Source organism: Capricornis sumatraensis, chromosome 23, assembly GCF_032405125.1.
Source record: "Capricornis sumatraensis isolate serow.1 chromosome 23, serow.2, whole genome shotgun sequence".
In the NCBI taxonomy this organism is placed as follows: domain Eukaryota; kingdom Metazoa; phylum Chordata; class Mammalia; order Artiodactyla; family Bovidae; genus Capricornis; species Capricornis sumatraensis.
Window position 1 is genome coordinate 19,621,614 of NC_091091.1, and position 18,709 is coordinate 19,640,322.

Below are 18,709 nucleotides of genomic sequence, written 5' to 3' on the forward strand. Positions count from 1 at the left end.
TCCGACTCTTTGTGACCCTATGGACTGTAGCACACCAGGCTTCTCTGTCTGTGGAATTCTCCAGGCAAGAAGAATACTGGAGTTGGTAGCCATTCCCTTCCCCAGGGTATCTTCCCAAATGACCCAGGGATGAACCCAGGTCTCCCACATTACAGGCAGATTCTTTACTGCCTGAGCCACCAGGGAAACCCCAAATATGGGTGTGGGGTGGATGAAACTGAATAAAAGTCAAAATCAGAAACACCGCCAAGAACTCCACAGGTCATGAAAGGCAGAGCAATGATCCTAGCTGTCATTACTTGAAAGGGTAGTGACCACTTACTTGGTTTATATCTTCAAAGGTAATAATAGCAAGGCAAAAGTTAAAAGAAATGGCTTACTAAGCTCAAATATGACGGGTTTAGATTAATCAGATTTTTTAATATAAGTAATTGAGCTGGATTATGAAAAGGTTGCACACATTCCCTTGAAAGGCTTTAAATAAATGGAGCCTCCAAAAACCATAGGTGTGACCTTACTGGAGGGCAAGGGGTGGACCGAATGACCTCCCAAGGTTCTGATGTAAATATGTCTATATAGTCAACTCCTGGTTATCCAGCCCAAAGAAGAAAGACAGTGACAAACCATCCTGAGCTGAAGATAATAAAAAGTTATATTTGCCTTTGGAATGTATTTTGGTACTTAAATTAGAACACGTCTTTCTGACGCTCTGAGAATTCACAATGCTTCATAACAGCCACAAAGAAGGCCTGACCTAGAGCTGGGAGGCTGCCATATTTCACCATCCTGCCCTCCATGCAATTCTTCTTTTTTGCTGGGGGTGCAAACATGCATGCTAAGTTGCTTCAGTCTTGTCTGACTCTTTGTGACCCTATGGATTATAGCCCTCCAGCCTCCTCTGTCCATGGGATTCTCCAGGCAAGAATACTGGAGTGGGTGGCCAGGCCCTACTCTACGGGATCTTCCCGACCTAGGGATCGAATCTGCATTTCTTATGTGGATTCTCATTGGCAGGCAGGTTCTTTACCACTAATGCCACCTAGGAAGCCCTTTGCTAGGGGTGAGCAGCATCATCTTTCAGAACACCCAGCAATCCAAACTTTCTCAGTTAGGAGCCGCCTGGCTCAGTCTTTCCTTGAATTATGGTTGATTCAGGATGGTCTAGGTTGCTTTTCTGGAGGATGACTCCAAAGTGCTGCAGGCCCCACAGGAAGCAGCAAGCTGGACAAGCTTTGGACATCTACTCTAAACTGCCTATGAAAGATGATCTAGCTTCTCTACCGTAGAAGACACAAAAGTAAATTTATTGAGTTCCTTGGAACAGAAAGTGAAAAAAGCTTCACTGGAAAGGAAGATGAGGGACTTCCCTGGCGGTCCAGTAGTTAAGAATCCTCAGTCCAGTGCAGGGGATGTGGGTTTGATCCCCGGTCAGGGAACTAAGATCCCACATTCCGCAGGGCAACAAAGCCCACGTGTCACAGTTGGAGAGAAGCCCGAGTGCCACAGTTAAGATCCTGCATGCCACAGCTAAGACCAGACAGGTAAATATAAAGGAAAGGGCAGGGCTTCCCTGGTGGCTCAGTGGTAAAGAATCTGCCTGCCAGTGCAGGAGACATGGGTTCAATCCCTGGTCCAGGAAGATGCTACATACTGAGAAGCAGCTAAGCCTGGGTGCTGCAACTATTGAGCCCCTGTTCTAGGGTCTGGGAGCTGCACCCACTGAGCTCACACGCTGCAACTACAGAAGCTTGCACGCCCTAAAGTCCATGGTCTGCAACAAGAGGAGCCACAGCCGTGAGAAGTCCGTGCACTGCAACTAGAGAGTGGGCCCTACTTATCACAGCCACAGAGAAGCCCTCCCAGCAATGAAGTCCCAGCAAAATAACAACCAAACACAGAAATAAATGTTTAAAATTATTAAAAAAAAATAAAAGAAAGAGAAGATGAAGTGAATGCCCAGCACTGGGAAAGCAAAAAGCAGGATGCTCAGGAGATGCAGTAACCATCCCCTGCACCTCAAAGGATGGGTGGGATGGAAATCTGAGCTGGTGGCCCACCATCCAAGATCAAAGGAGAGCCTGCTCATCACAGTAACTTGTAGGGGCCCCAGAGGAGGGAAGGATGGGAAGCAGGGAAGTTGCCTCACTGTTCTTTGTCCTCTGTCGGCTCCCAGTGCCTACCAGAGGGAGGCTGGTGTCACCTGGCAGGAGGCAGGACCAACCAGAACATCTCAGGAGTGCCTCCCAGCCCCTCACCCAGAGACCCTGGTGCAGTGGCACAGGCTCCAGTTGGCAGCGTTTGGCCAAGAAGACTCTTTTTGGATTTAGACAGTCACTGGACAGACACAGACCTGAACACAGACAAGCTGCCTGGCCCCAACCCTGCACAGGTAATAAGGGGATCGTTACAACCGTTTCTGTTTCTCCTTTTTCTATCACATTCTGCTCTTTAGTTTTTCCTTCTGATGTCCCAGAGCTGTAGCTGTTACAATGAAATAAAGTTCAGTTCCTTGGGCACAGTAGCCACATTGCAAGTGCTCAACAGTCTCATGCCCGTGGACACTATATTGGACAGAACCAACACAGAACTTCTACATCATCATAGAAAGTTCTGTTTGTCAGCCACTAATCTAGACTTCCAGGAGAACCTAGAATCTAGGAATTTCTACTCTTTTGGGGGGTAGAATAAAAAAAGGAAGAAACGCACTCATGAAGTATCTTGTCTATACATCATTACCACTGATCTTCACCGTGTGTGGTAGGCAGGGGTAGATTTCAACACACCCATTTTGCAGATGAGGAAAGTGGAGCTTTCCCCACTTTAAGTAATTTGCACATGGAACACAACTATTGGATAGGACAGGATTAAAACCAGGTTTTCTGGTTCCAAAGTCAACGCTTTCTACTGTTACATGTAACGCTACAAATAATGTTACTTGCCATTTACTTTGTTCAGTGCAGCCATAAAAACTCCGGCCTTCCAGAATGAGGTTGACAGGCCCTTGTTGTGTTTTTATTGATTGGCTGATTTTTGAAGTGATAACTAAACTTTGTACAATGTACTTTAGCAGCTCTATAGTTAGAGAGCCTTGGGGTTCAAATCCTGACTCATCCTCTTTACTATTTGCTTGATGGAGGGCAAGCCACTCATTGTCTCTGAACCGTAATTTCCTCTTCTTGTCTATTTACTTCATAGTGTTGTCAAGAGGATAAGACAGTGTATGTGAAAGGCTTAGCACAGTGTCTGGCACATATCTGTGCTCCATAAATAATGATTATTAATGGCAACTGGAAGAATTTACAATGAACTGTCAAGTGCAATAGCCTGTTAAAGCTTTTAACAGGACGAGGAGGCGCATTGCTATCCCCATTTTTCCAGATGATACATCTGAATCTCAGGGCACAAGGGGCTCACTCAAGGTCATGCAACTAGAAAGCTGTAGATCCAGGGCATGAACTCAAACCTTTTCTTGCTACACACTGTTGCTTCTCAGGAGAGAAGGGAGCAGGGGTACCAAGGCATGGTTTAGAAGGAGTTTAGCCATCCCTCTTCACCCCCCTATTTCCCCCTTCTCTGAAACAGGCAATTAATGATTTCTTAATCTTGTGTAAAATGCCATGCAAAGGCAGCTTTGAGCATCCCCCTCTATCATAACTGCTACCCTCAAGCCCCTCCTATATAGAGATTCTACAGTCTCATTGGTAAGGAAGTAACACTGGTATAACTAAGGCAGCTGAAATATGAACAGAATGCCTTGAAGCACAGCATTCAAATCTTCTCTCTGGAAAGCCTGTGGATCAAACCGCTTTCTTCCAGTCTACCCTCCATCCCAATTCACTGCTACAGCAAAAGGGCAAGGATGCAGCCTCCCAGACCCCAGCTGAGCCCAGCCAAGACCCGTGTGAGCGAGAATGCGTGCTGTTGCCAGCCACTGGGTTCTTGGAGTTACTTGTTATCCGGCCCTATTGTAGCAAAAGCTGACTGATATATCTGTCAGACTCAAGGTGGGAGGCACTTACCCAGCCACAACGACCTCAAAGTCCCCATCACGGTCCAGGTCAGTCACTGCCACTCCGTAGTTGAGCTGGGTGGGGTTGCTGTCATAGTCAGGGGGCAGGACCGCGCTGGTGACTGCCGTGAACATGGGTTCAGCCCGCTGGGATCCCTCCGTCAGGGGCAGAAGCCACAGCAGCAGCAGGAATAGAAGCACCTGGGACATCTGAAACCAGAAGTCACAAATGTTACTGACCGAAAGCAGCCCAGGAAAATCGAATCCCAGGTTGGCGCGGAAGCGCCTTTCTTCCCGCTTCCTGGAGGGCTGCCACTTCTCCACAAGACCCGTCCTGGCTACGCTCTTTCAAACTGTGACCTTCCCCCATCACTGAGGTCACCCTCATGCTCCTCGGCCTTTTCGCTTTCCACAGCATCTATCACTGTATAACATGCCAGATGACTCCCGCATTCATCGTGTTTTACTATTTAGTGTCTATCTCCCTCAGCTAGGACATAGGCTCCACCAGGGCAAGGATCGTTGTCTGTTTTGTTCATGGATGCACATTAAGCCAAGGACAGTGTCTGGCACATAAGAGACACTCGACACATATTCGGGAGGGAAGGAAGGCACGGAGGGAGAAATACACATGCATCTTTCATGCTCTGGGAGAAAGAAGAAAACAACAGATCTCAGACGATCCAGGGACAGGTGAGACCTCCATGAGGGTCCCCGTCTAGAACAATAGCAGAGAAAGTAATGGGTTATCCTTGTGTGGGACCGACCCCGGAGGTAGCCCAGCCAGAATCTGTGACTTGGAAGGTTCCCCTGCCAAGGTCCCTCCCTAGGGCCGCTGGCCATCGCCTCCAGACCAGGAAGCAGTCAGTTATGGAATGTATCCCAGCAGGAACTGGCGGGCGGCACATCATTCACTGGGAGAAATTAAACCATTGTGTGTGTTTTATTATAAATTAATTATGTATAATCCATTGTATAATTCATTATTATATCTCTAACATAACTCAGGGTGTTGCCAAACAGCCTGGGGCTACGGGAGCTGGTGGCAGCCACCCAGGAGACAAATGAGAATGGCCAAGTGGAAGGACTCCACCCTCTCCTTGCGTGAGCAATGAAGACACTTAGAACACTAGAGACAGCACCACCCTGAGATGCTGCCTGCAGGCTTAGAATCAGACCTCTCAGAGCATTCCAAAGGCTCCCTTGGGACAAGTCCTACGAAGTCTGCACAGGTCCCGTCCCACAGGCAAAGCAGTGCCTTCAGAGGGAGGCACACCTCTTCCTGATGGAGCTTTTCCTGCTGGCTTGTCAGTGTGTCTGGCAGCCAAGAGCAAGGCTGAGTGAGGCTGATGTCTTAATGAAGAGAGGATCTGAAGACTGACTCCCCAGATGGAGACAGACACTCCTGCCAGCATAGGCGCTCTCTCCAGTTCAGAACCCAGAGATCAAAACGAAAGGCCCAGGCTCTGTCTTCAGAGCTAAACGTGATTCAGAAGCCCCTCTAATTCCTCACTGGAGAGGCTGGAGAGAGACCCAGGGGCAGGGCTCCAACTGCAGCGTAGAAACTAACCTCGGTGAGCCTTCCTGGGAAGGAAGTTCTGGCACTGTGTTCAGAGGGCACATGCTGGGTGCTGCACTATCAGATGAGGTCAGTCCCAATTACAGAGATGTCTGAACATGACAGCATCATCTCCTGGGCTGTCTAATCACCAAAGGCAAACACATCACTCCGAGAGTTCTGTGTCTTGGCAAGAAGTTTGGTTGGATAAAGGGAACTCATAATTGGATTAATGAGCAGCTGGGGTGGGGTGGGGTAGTGAGAAGCTAAAGAGTATTTAATAACCAGTATAAACATGTTGACCTGTAGGGTGGATCTGAAGGTCACAGGGCTTTTCAAGGTATGAACTCTAGTGTAGGGGTGGCAAATGAGTTTCAGCCTGACAGCCAGACTGATTGGCAGTGGCTTGAGAGTACTGTGAGCAGCTTACAACATTTGCAGTGGACATGGAAGGAAAAGCAGTACTGAGCATGCCTTCTAGAAGATCTTAAGTTCTTCCTAGCACTGTACCTGAAAATAGGGTCACTGCCACCAGGGAGTGGTAGGTCATATAAGGGTCCTATTAGGGTCATATAAACATCAGGTAGAGATTTTCTAATGAAGGCCATGAAGGGCACAAATCCAGCCTCTTGATTTATCTTTTTTTGAAAAGTAAAAGCTTTAATTCAAGGAGCCATCTGAAAGAAGTAGCTACTCTGTGTTATCCATTTCCATATAAATAACCTAAACCTGGGCTTCCCAGGTGGTTCAGTGGGTAAAGCACTCAACTGCCAATGCAGGAGACATAAGAGAACCAGGTTTGATCCCAGGGTCAGGAAGATCCCCTGCAGAAGGGAAAGGCAACCCACTCCAGTATTCTTGCTGGGAAAATCCCCATGGACAGAGGAGCCTGGTGGGCTACAGGCCATGGGACTGCAAAGAGTCGGACACAACTGAAGTGCCTTAGCACACACGCTGCCTAAAGCTAGATTAAAAAGAAATAACACACCTATGGGCTGACCTCTATTTTGCTTGATGGCCTTGAGCAAGTCATAGCCTCACTGGGTGCCAGCTTTCTTCTCCAAAATGAGGGTTTGGGAGTAGATCTCTAAAGGTCCTTTCTGGCTCTAAAATTCTATGATGGATTAATTAATATATTTTAGAAGCAGGCCTTTGGCAGTTTTTCCCCCCAGCTTTTTCCATAAACTTCAGACCAACCTGTGTGGTTTTCCTTTCTGAGCATATTATTAATAAATATATTTTGAGCCAAACAGCTTTTCAGCAGAGCTCTATAGCGATTTCCTTACAGGGGCCAAGGCCAGACAGGAACTGGCCATCATTAGCGTGGAGGTGAATGCACCAAGCAGGGGCAGACCAGTGGATGATCTCCCCCTGGGGGGTGGGCTGAGAGTGGAGTAGGGGGAACAGGTCCTTTATTTTTCATTTTTCTGCTATGCCAAAGGCCCTTAGCGTACCCACCAGTGCTGCTCAGCACCAGCTGAAAGTTAGAGGGTCAGCTGAGGGCCTGCTGGGGAACAGGTATAGCGGGAAACTTAGGAAAAGCCCTGGCAAATACTCACCCTTGATCTCAGGCCTCAGATGAAGGAAATCACTGAAATGCTCCTCTATACCCTGGCTGCTCAGTGGTCCCCAGACCAATAGCATAAGCATCAGCTAGGAGTTTCTTAGATATGCAGAGTCATGGGCCCTACCCCAGACTTAATAAAGCAAAATGTGCGTTTTAACAAGATTTCAGGTGGTCTAAATGCATATTAAAGTTTGAGACACACTGCTCAACCTTAGCTGTATAATGAAATCACTTGAGGAGCTTTAAAAAATACACGTCTGAAAATAATTTCTTGGCTGTGACACCAAAAGCACAGGCAACAGAAGAAAACATAGATTAAATGGACTACACCAAATTTAAAACTTTTGTGCATCACAGGATGCTATCAATAGAGTGAAAAGGCAACCTACGGAATGGGAGAAAATATTTGCAAATCATATATCTGATAAAGGACTAATATCCAGAATATATAAAGAACTCTTGTAACTCAACAACAACAAAAGAACCCAATTCAAAAGACCTGAATAAACATTTCTCCAAAGAAAATACACAACTGGTCAATAAGTATAAAAGAAGATGCTCGATGTCACTAATCACTAGGGAAATGCAACTCAAACCCATAATAAGATAACACTTTGCATCCATTAGAATGGCTATAATCAAAAAACCAGAAAATAACAATTGTTGGTGAGGATGTGGAGAAATTGGGACCCATATGCATTGCTGATGGGACTGTAAAATGGTGCAGCTGCTGTGGAAAACTGCTGCGCAGCAGCAGTTCTTCAAAAAAGTCCAAAAAACAATTACCATGTGATCTAGCAATTCCATTTCTGGGTATATACCCAAAAGAATTGAAAGAAGGGACTCGAACAGATAATTGTATACCCCAGTTTGTAACGGTATTATTCACCATAGCCACAAGCAAGTTACAGGAGCCCAAGTGTCCATCAATCTACATGTCCAAAGTGTGGCAAATACCTACAATGGAATATGATCTGCCTTAAAAAGGAAGGAAATTCTGACACATGCTGCAACAGGAATGAACCTAGAAGACATCACGCTGAGTGAAGGACGCCAGTCACAAAAGACGAATGCTGTATGATTCCACTTCTACGAAGTATCTGGAATAGTCAAATTCATTGAGGCAGAAAGTAGATGGTGGTTACCAGGGGCTGGGAGAAGAGGGGAATGGGAAGTTAGTGTTTAATGGTTATGGAGTTTCAGTTTGGGAAGATGAAAAGTTCCGGAGATGGATGGTAGTGATGTTTGCATGACAGCATGAGTGTATTTAACATCGCTGAATCAAATGCTTACAAATGGCCAAAACAGTAAATTTTACGTTGTGAATATTTTACCATAATAGAAAAATACTTATGCCTGGGCTTCAACCCAAGGTATTCTCACTTACTTGGTATAAGATGCAGTGGGGGCATCAGAACTTTAGAGGCTCCCTATATGATTCTAATTTGCAAAATTTGAGAAACACAGTTCTATACCAGGGCTTTAGTGCTTCTCAAACTTTCAGTTCAGTCGCTCAGTTGTGTCTGACTCTGCAGCCCCATGGACTGCAGCACGCCAGGCTTCCTTGTCACTCACCAAGTCCCAGAGCTTGCTCAAACTCATGTCCACCGAGTCAGTGATGATATCCAACCATCTGGTTCCTTTCTCCTCCTTCCTTCAATCTTTCCCAGCATTGGTGTCTTTTCTAAGGAGTCAGTTCTTTGCATCTGCTACTGCTAAGTCGCTTCAGTCGTGTCCGACTCTGTGCACCCCCAGAGACAACAGCCCACCAGGCTCCCCCGTCCCTGGGATTCTCCAGGCAAGAACACTGGAGTGGGTGGCCATTTCCTTCTCCAATGCATGAAAGTGAAAAGTGAAAGTGGCCAAAATATTCAGGACTGACTTTCTTTAGGATTGACTGGTTTGATCTCCTTGCAGTCCAAGAGACTCTCAAGAGTCTTTTCCAACACTGCAGTTCAAGAAAGCATCTCTTCTTTGGCACTCAGCTTTCTTTATGCTCCAACTCTCACATTCATGCATGACTACTGGAAAAACCATAGCTTTGACTAGACAAACCTTTGTCGGCAAAGTAATGTCTCTGCTTTTTAATATGCTGTCTAGGTTTGTCATAGCTTTTCTTCCAAGGAGCAAGTGCCTTTTAATTTCATGGCCGCAGTCACCATCTGCAGTGATTTTGGAGCCCCAGAAAATAGTCTCTCACTGTTTCCATTGTTTCGCCATATCTTTGCCATGAAGTGATGGGACCAGATGCCATGATCTTAGTTTTCTGAATGTTGAGTTTTAAGCCAGCTTTTGTACTCTCCTCTTTCACCTTCCTCAAGAGGCTCTTTAGTTCCTCTTTGCTTTCTGCCAAAAGGGTGGTGTCATCTGCATATTTGAGGTTACTGATATATTGATATTGATATATTGATATTTCCCCTAGCAATCTTGATTCCAGCTTGTGCTTCATCCAGCCCAGCATTTTGCATCATGTACTCCAGATATAAGTTAAATAAGCAGGGTGACAATATACAGCCTTGACGTACTCCTTTCCCAATTTGGAACCAGTCTGTTGTTCCATGTCCAGTTCTAACTGTTGCTTCTTGAACTGCATACAGATTTCTCAGGAGGCAGGTAAGGTGATCTGGTATTCCCATCTCTTTAAGAATTTTCCAGATTGTTGTGATCCACACAGTCAAAGGCTTTGGTGTAGTCAATAAAGCAGAAGTAGATGTTTTTCTGGAACTCTCTTGCTTTTTTGATGGTCCAACAGATGTCGGCAATTTGATCTCTGGTTCCTCTGCCTTTTCTAAATACAGCTTGAACATCTGGAAGTTCTCAGTTCATGAACTGTTGAAGCCTGGTTTGGAGAATTTTGAGCATTACTTTGCTAGCGTGTGAGATGAGTGCAATTGTGAGGCAGTTTGAACATTTTTTGGCATTGCTTTTCTTTGGGATTGGAATGAAAACTGACCTTTTCCAGCCCTGTGGCCACTGCTGAGTTTTCCAAACTTGCTGCCATATTGAGTGCAGCACTTTCACAGCATCATCTTTTAGGATTTGAAATAGCTCAGCTGGAATTCCATCACCTCCACTAGCTTTGTTTGTAGTGATTCTTTCCAAGGTCCACTTTTCTTCACACTCCAGGATGTCTGGCTCTAGGTGAGTGATCACACCATCATGGTTATCTGGGTCATTAAGATCTTTTTTGTACAGTTCTGTGTATTCTCGCCACCTCTTCTTAATATCTTCTGCTTCTGTTAGGTCCATACCATTTCTGTCCTTTATCGAGCCCATCTTTGCGTGAAATGTTCCGTTGATATCTCTAATTTTCTTGAAGAGATCTCCAGTCTTTCCCATTTTATTGTTTTCCTCTATTTCTTTGCATTGATCACTTAGGAAGCTCTTGGAGGAGGTCGCCATTAGCCCCACCATAGACCTGCCGAGCAGACGACCCACAAACCGCAAAACAATTATACCAAAGAAATTCTCACACTGTTAAGAAAGTTCTAGGACCCACAACAGATTTCCCAACCTGGGGATCCAGCAAAGGGACTGAGAACTCCCAGCTTTGACTCTGGAGGCCAGAGGTATTGATTATATGACTTCCACAGGACTGGGGAAACAGACTCTTGGAGGGCACAAACAAAACCTTGTGTGCACCAGGACCCAGGAGAAAGGAGCAGTGTCCCCACAAGAGACTGAGCCAGATGTGCCTGTCTACATCCAGGAGTCTCTGGTGGAGGCATGGGTCAACAGTGGCCTGCTGTGAGGTCAGGGGCACTGAATACAACCGTATACAGTGGGCAAAAGTCCTTTTGAAAGAGGTCTCAAACTTTAATATGTACTATATGAATCACCTGCAAGTCTTGCTGAAATGCAGATTCTGATTCAATTGATCTGCAGGAGGGCTCAAGAATCTATATTTTGAATAAGCTCCCATGTGATTCTGATGGTCCTGGTTCATAAACTACACATTTATGGTCCATAAGCCATATATATATATATATATATATATATATATATATATACTATAGTGATTAGTTTAAGAAACTTCTCTGTTTCTAGATCTAAGACACTGAAACCAGTCCTAGGGCTGCAGGCTTATTGATCATTAGATACTCGAAGTACTAGGTATCTTCAGTGCAAAGTGAAATTACCACAGTTGATAGGGAGTGACAAAGAGAGATTCTGACTTTAATTCTGACAAAAAATTGAGAAGAAGGAAAAGGTTGGGACTGGAGTGGTGGCAGGGGCAGGGGATGTCATCAGGTCTAGTAGGCAATGCTGCTGCTGCTAAGTTACTTCAGTCGTGTCCGACTCTGTACGACCCCATAGACGGCAGCCCACCAGGCTCCCCCATCCCTGGGGTTCTCCAGGCAAGAACACTGGAGTGGGTTGCCATTGCCTTCTCCAACGCATGAAACTGAAAAGTGAAAGTGAAGCCACTCAGTCGTGTCCAACTCCTATTGACCTCATGGACTGCAGCCTACCAGGCTCCTCCATCCGTCGGATTTTCCAGGCAAGAGTACTAGAGTGGGTTGCCATTGCCTTCTCCCTAGTAGGCAATAGACAGCTATTATTAATGGCCAGAGCCTAGAGAAAATGGGGCATGGGCAGGAATTTGCAAGCCAAGATAAATAAGCAGGCCAGTGTGTTTCCCTAAACCCAAACCATCATGGTATAGAGCACTCGGAGGCACTTAATGTTTGTTAAACGGAAGAAGGAAGGACTCTGTCCAAATGATAACGTGAATCAGCAGAAACTGCTTGCAACTTGTTATACAGTTATTTTGAAACTGTTCTTTCCCCCAAAGCAGTGCTTCTTAAACTGTAACATGCTTACAAATCACCTGAGGATCATGGTAAAACGCAGATTCTGATTTGGTGGGTCTGGGGTGGGGCCTGAGATTCAGCATTCTAACAAGCCTTCAGGTGATGCTGAGGCTGCTGGTCCCAAGACTCTACTTTCAGAAGTAAGGCTCTAGACTGATGATTTGAAACCCTGGCTGCCCAGTCAAATCACATGGGGAGTTTTTAGAGATAGGTTGCTGCCCAGATCCTTTACCCCAGTTTCTGATATAACTGGTCTGGGGCAGGACTCGGGTGCCACATACTGTATTTTTAGAAGCTCCCCTGATGATGTTAATGGTTCTGCACCCAGATTCTCAGCCTGGGCTGAGAACCACTACCCTAGACTCGTGGTCCCCAGATGGGAGTGTAGGCTGCAATTGGAGTTGAAGTGAAAAATGTTTCTGCTACCAGAATTCATCACCAGCTTGTTGAGGTCTATTAAGAAAATCTATTTAGCCAGAGAGTATCATAGGAGGAGGCAGGATATGGAGTTTGGGGAAGAAAGCAGAGCAGGATGGTACTGCCTGGAGCAGAAGGCCAGCAGGTGCCGGGTGACCCTACATTTTACACGGCTGGCTCAGAAACCTCCTGTCACACCACTGTGAACATCTCAATCTTCTAGAAGAACATGGAGAAAAGCTAAAAATAGAATTTTAAAAAGTAGGTTGAATTGAAGGTTTTTCGCTTTCTTGAATGGTGTGTATCAAGCACCTACTATGTATCTACAGGCAGGAGTGGCGTTAAGTAGTAACTGATGTAAGTGCAATGGGAGGATCCAGGAGCAGCATAGCCCAGGGAAGGTGAGGATAAGTACCAAGGGTAGAGTTTGGGCAGAGGGCACAGGGCGTAAGCACCCAAGCTGTTCCTGCAAGGGAGGAGGGAGGAGGGAGCAAAGAGGGGTCTTAACAAGGGTGAGAGGTGGTAGGACTTGTGTTTCAGGCAGTAGGAAGAAGGGCTTTGTAATAATCTCTTAAAAATGTTCTACAAGCAAATATCTTGAACAATCCTCAGTGAAATAGAGAAAAATAAATAAACAAAGAGTTGAGTCAGGGGCCTGGACTTGAACTTCAACTCCACCAGAAACTAGCAGGCAACCTTGAGCATGTTCCTTAATCCTTCTGATCTCAAGTGTCCTCGTCTGTAACATGGGAATCCTATGATGTGCCGTGGGTTTAAGGGTTAAGTGAGCTAGGGAATGCCTCTCAGAGGCCAGGCTCACTGCTTCTTTTCTCGCCGTTCACACAGATAGCTTTAAGGCTAGGCAGTCTTTAGACATTGACTGTAGGTCACATGCAGCCAAACTGTTTTCTGCGGCCTCGGGACTTTTCTGAATTGGGTCTGAAAACTGGTAACCAAGCAACCTAGATCTCTGATGTGGGGTCAGGCGGCTGTGGGGAGAGGCTTCCAGGGCAATTTTTAGGGCAAGCAGTTTTTTAGTGATGATCGCAAGCACCGAGGACACCACCCTGAGGTCTCACAAAAGCAAGGGCCCCAAGTGCTTCAGATGTGGGAACCAGTGGGGAGCACAGGCCCTTTCCAGAAGCTGCAGGAGAGCAGAGACTGAGGAGGAGAAGCAGCCGTGGAGCACTCCACCCTGCATGGGCTGGGCCACCAGGGACCCACAGAGACTCACTAAGGAGCGCCTGGGACTGAGGTATCCTCGGAGGAGAGCTTGGGGAGCTCACTGACCCACAGTGACACTTCCTGTGCGGCCCCCCGACCCCCGCTACCCTGCTCCCATGAGCTGGGGACTGTGCTCCGTGCCCAGGTCCCAGGAAGAAGGCTGGTCAACATTTGCAGTACAGGGGGAGGGGTGCTGCGGAGGAAGGGGAACAAAGATACCTAGATTAGACACGTGGAGGAGAAGAAGAACATTTCCACATAGGTAGGGTGGTGTAGCTGAGCGGTAAACGATGCTAAGTTAGCGGAATCAGGAGAAGCAGGAGGAGACGAGAAAGAAGACATTAGACTCCTCAAAGTCTGGAGAACCAGAAGTCACCCCAACCTGCCCTCCTAGCACTGCCTATTTAGAGGTCCCACATTGGGGGCACTCATTTTTCCCTCTTTGGGTTCCCATCCAGAGGACCTTCCATTCATTGGCCAAGAGCACCAGTTCTCAACCAAGGGCAATTTGCCTCTCTTGCCCTCAGTATCTGGCAATGCCTGGACACATTTTTGGTTGCCCCAACCAGGGAAGGGGGTGCTATTGGCACCTAGTGGGTAGAGGCCAGGGATGCAGCTGGCAGTGGATAGGACAGCCCCCTACAGCAAAGAATTATCTGGCCCAGCATGTCATAATGGTGAGATTGAAAGCTCCTGGACGAGTGCATCATTCCTCTTCTCCAGGGGGCCTTTCCTGCCTGCCCTTCCCGCTCCCCATCACCTCGATACCCTCCCTCCTATGGGCTCTCCGCTCTTTCTACCTGTTGCTACTCTGAATGCCTACCCCTGTATCATGTCTCTTCCCTTGTGGACTGTAAGTTCCTTGAGGTCAGAAGCCATGCCTCAGGCATCATTTCTAATCTGGTCCTTAACATCTGCAAAATGCTTGAAGTTTGGATATGTATATAACTATAAACTGAGAGGTTTTGCATTTGGAAAGCAGTGTTTAAAAAGTCAAAGAACTTTGTCAGGGTCCCTAGACGAATCAGCAACAGAAGCCAGTCTATGCCTCAAAGTCTGACAGCCTTGTGAGTTCCACTGAACCTTTGGCAGCCACCACAGGACGGGAGCGCCTGGTGGGCCTGGACTCCATCTGAGAGGCGTTCATTCATTCAAACAACACTTATCAGTAGCAATAGCATCCTTGCTATCGCCATTACCTTCCAAGTACTGACTGTTTGCCAGGCACTGCGCGTGCATTCTCTCATTTCATTTCCCATTTTAGAGACCCGGAAGTCCAAGCAGTTAATAATACTCATTAAGGACCTATGCCGCCTTGTGCGTGAGGCTGGGAGACTCCATTTGTCCTCTCACTTGCAGAAACACCATTTCATTAGCCTGCTGGTCTCTCTGGCGCCTCCCAGCCTGGGTCCCCTGAGTTTTCATCTGCCTCTTCCTGGAGTAGGACCAAGTTTCTTTCCTGTAAGTGCAGCTGCAGGCAGCATCGGGAGCTCTCTCCAGGCAGAGGGAAGGAAGAGGAAGCCTTATATTTTCATGGTGCTGGGTAAGATGTATAGGACATAGAGGTGCAGAAGGGCTGGCATTTGTCTTCCAGGCTGGCAAGGCAGAAGAGGGGACAGGTGACAGCATGGAGAAATGCCAGTGACTGAGGCATTAGAATGCATGCTCCGCTGGGGCAAGAACTTTACTTTGTTCTCAGCTGTTTTCTCAGTGCTTGGACAGTGCCTGGCAGAGGTGCGTGAGACCAGGAAGTGAATAATTCAGTGAGTGACCACAGAGCAGCCCCTGCCTTTCCCTCCACTGAGGCCATCTTTCCAACTTGTCTCTCCAGCAAGGTCATCCCTAACCCTTTTGCTGCACATGAGGCATCCACAGCCTCTTCCAACCTCCTAGCCGCGCCCTTTCTCCGTGTCTGTCCCACCCCAGCCACACTGAGCCTCCTAGGGCTGCATGACCCTGCTCGGCCGCCATGCACACGCTGGCTCCTCGGCCTGGAATGCTTTCTTCACCTTGTCCCTCTGGCCAGTCCATCAGCGCCTCTCTCTTAGGCCTTCCTTGGCAGCCCCAGGCAGATGCTTACTCCTTCCACTGTGTGTTCCCATCTCACTTGGTTTAAGATCAAGTGAGAAAGACCATTTAGTGAAAGAGATTATTTAGTGTAGTGTCTAAGAACATCAATTCTGGAGCCAGTTGGCTTGGACACAGATCCTGGCTCTGACATATCCTGGCTGTGTGACCTTGGGTAAATTACTTAACTTCTCTGTGCCTTTGTTTCCTCATCTGTGAAAGAGTGACAATAGTGGCACCTACCTTCTAAGGTTACTATGGGGATTAAAGGAGATTACCCACCTAAGGGGTTGGAGCAGTGCCTGGTACATAGTCAATGGCAGGTAAGTGTTACTATTAATACTACTCATTCCTCATGCAGTACTTGTTATAAGAAATTGCAATTTAAAAAAATCTCTGTTTGCTTGTGTACAGGGTCCCATGAATTAGCCTGAAGAGTGATGATCAGCTCCAAGATTTACAAGCAGGGCAAGATGAGAGTAAGCAGGGAGCAGTTAACAAGTACTACCGCTAGTCAGCTGAAGGATAAGGGGGGCAGAACCTTGACAGTGTGGATGGAAAGACTGGGCAGCTTTGAGAGAGATTCGTGAAGCAGATTGACTCGGTGATCCAGAAGTTGTGAAAAATGAGGAGGAAGCAAGAACCAAATATGAAGCCAGATTTCCAGATTGAGTGTTGGGGTTTGAAAGGGTCCAGTGAACAGCATCCCACTTCCCTCCCTGTTCATATTCAGGATTAGTGAAGGGGAAGAAAGGCGAGGAGGGGAGGAGACAGGTGGGGCAACCAAATACGAAGCCAGATTTCCAGATTGAGTGTTGGGGTTTGAAAGGGTCCAGTGAACAGCATCCCACTTCCCTCCCTGTTCATATTCAGGATTAGTGAAGGGGAAGAAAGGCGAGGAGGGGAGGAGACAGGTGGGGCTCAGACAGAGATTAAAAAGCCACCATCATTACAGATACAGCTGTTTGGAAGGCCAGGCTTTGGAGTGGGGTCCAAGGTGCTTGCTGGTGTACTTGTACTCTCCTGCAGCCCTCCCTGTGGGTAGGGGTGGGCCTGAGCCTGCCTGGCTAAGCTCAGCACGTGGCAGAGAGTAGCATAGGCAGGGAGATAAGTCCAGAAAGGGCTCTCCATGCCCAGTTCTCTCAAACTGACCCATCTGAGGAGTCCTTGCTCCAGCCCTTCAGAGGGGGGAGTGGGGAAAGGAGGGAGGGCAGGGATGATGCCCTGATCCCGGGGTTCTCAGTCTCAGCATTACTGATGTGCTGGGCCAGACAGTTCTTTGCTCACGTGGAGGCAGCAGTTGGAGCCTGTAGAGCCTGCCTGTCTTAGCGTGAGGAGCGGGAGGTTTGAAGTCATGATCAGACAGGTTTAGAAATGGCATTTTAGATTTGGGGCAGCAGTGTGCAGGGCCGCTAGGCTGGCCATGTTTCCAAACAGTGAGTGAGAGTATCACAGAGGGGACTGGACATCCTGGATGACCTCCAAAGTTCTTTCCTGGGCGTAAGTGTCTATGGGTCAGGTTTTTTCCCTAAATCATTTAAAATGCATTAGTGGACCTTGCTATTTAAAAGCTTCCTCCTGGGAATGTTGCCGTGAAGCAATGATTCACTCCCTAGTCTGTCTTTGGTGGAAATCCAAATGATCTTCTATTCTATCAGCTTGCAGCTACCAAGATAGATCTGCGCTGGGCTTTCCTGGAGCAGCCTGGTTGCAGGAGGGGCTGGAGGGGGCCGGGGGTGAGCACCTGGAGGAGATGAAGAGGAAGAGAAACAGCCCATCCAGGCTGAGCTGGTACCATGTCACATGTGGGTCCTATGTGGGCTCCTGAGGGGGCTTCCTGGTGGCTCAGACATTGAAGAATCTGCCTGCAATGCAGAACATCCGGGTTCCGTCCCTGGGTTGGGAAGATCCTCTGGAGGAGGAAATGGCAACCCGCTCCAGCATTTTTGCCTGGAGAATTCCATGGATAGAGGAGCCTGGCAAGCTATAGTCCATAGGGTTGTGAATTCAACTTTCACTGTCAGACCTTGCTTGATCAGTAGGACCTTTGTGGGTTTACAGAGCCCTGGGGCCAAGTGCCAGCTCTGGGAAGAAGGAGCCAGAAAGAAAGCCGGACTGGAGGTCCACTTTAATACCAAGGGCCAACTCTACCCCAGACTGGCTGCCTACATCCACACATTCATTTGTTCACCCACCAAGCACCTGTGAAGCCCCTCCCCCTGCCAAATGCTATGTTGCTGCTGCTGCTGCTGCTGCTAAGTCGCTTCACCCCATAGATGGCAGCCCACCAGGCTCCCCTGTCCCTGGGATTCTCCAGGCAAGAGCACTGGAGTGGGTTGCCATTTCCTTCTCCAACGCGTGAAAGTGAAAAGTGAAAGTGAAGTCACTCAGTCGTGTCCGACTCGACTCTTCGCAACCCCTTCAACTGCAGCCTACCAGGCTCCTCCGTCCATGGGATTTTCCAGGCAAGAGCACTGGAGTGGGGTGCCATCGCCTTCTCTGAAATGCTATGCTAGGCACTGGATTTGCAGTTGACAACAAAAGACATGGTGTCTCAGCCCCCGCTGCTTGCTAGGCAGCATTTCTCCTTCTCCGGGACTCTTCTCTCCCTGCCTGCAAAAGGCTCTTTGGATATACATAGCTTCTCAGATGACTGGTGCATGATTGCCATTCCAAGAAAGTCTGTTCTTAGAGACCAGGGCACAAGGGAACATGACATCCCTGGGGCAAAGCGAGAGAAAGGGCCCATGTGTTCACCAAGTCTCATTACACGGACTGACCTCTGGAGGCCGGCCTGCCCTGGACTTGCAGGACGCTCAGCACATTCACGCCAGGAACTGGGTGAGGTCTGTGTGTGTGTCCACCCTCCCAGTTTGGGCGGGGAACAGTGTAGCTTTGGTCCTCTAAGGCAGAGGTTCCCAACCTTTTTGGCACCAGGGACAGGTTTTGCGGAAGGCAATTCTTCCATGGACAAGTATTGGAGGGAGAGAAGGTTCAAGCAGTAATGGGAGCAGTGGGGAGCAGCAGATGAAGCTTCACTCGAATGCCTGTCG

The 18,709-nt window shown here is 47.7% G+C and overlaps 1 protein-coding gene across 1 annotated transcript in view; it reads right to left on the reverse strand.

The window, feature by feature from the left end:
- CRTAC1 (cartilage acidic protein 1) overlaps positions 1–18,709 on the reverse strand; it is a 151,534-nt gene that overhangs the window by 126,410 nt on the left and 6,415 nt on the right. The window contains exon 2 of the mRNA XM_068961490.1: positions 4,020–4,219. Within this exon, the coding sequence (XP_068817591.1) occupies positions 4,020–4,219 (200 nt within the window). The remainder of the gene's footprint in view (positions 1–4,019; positions 4,220–18,709) is intronic.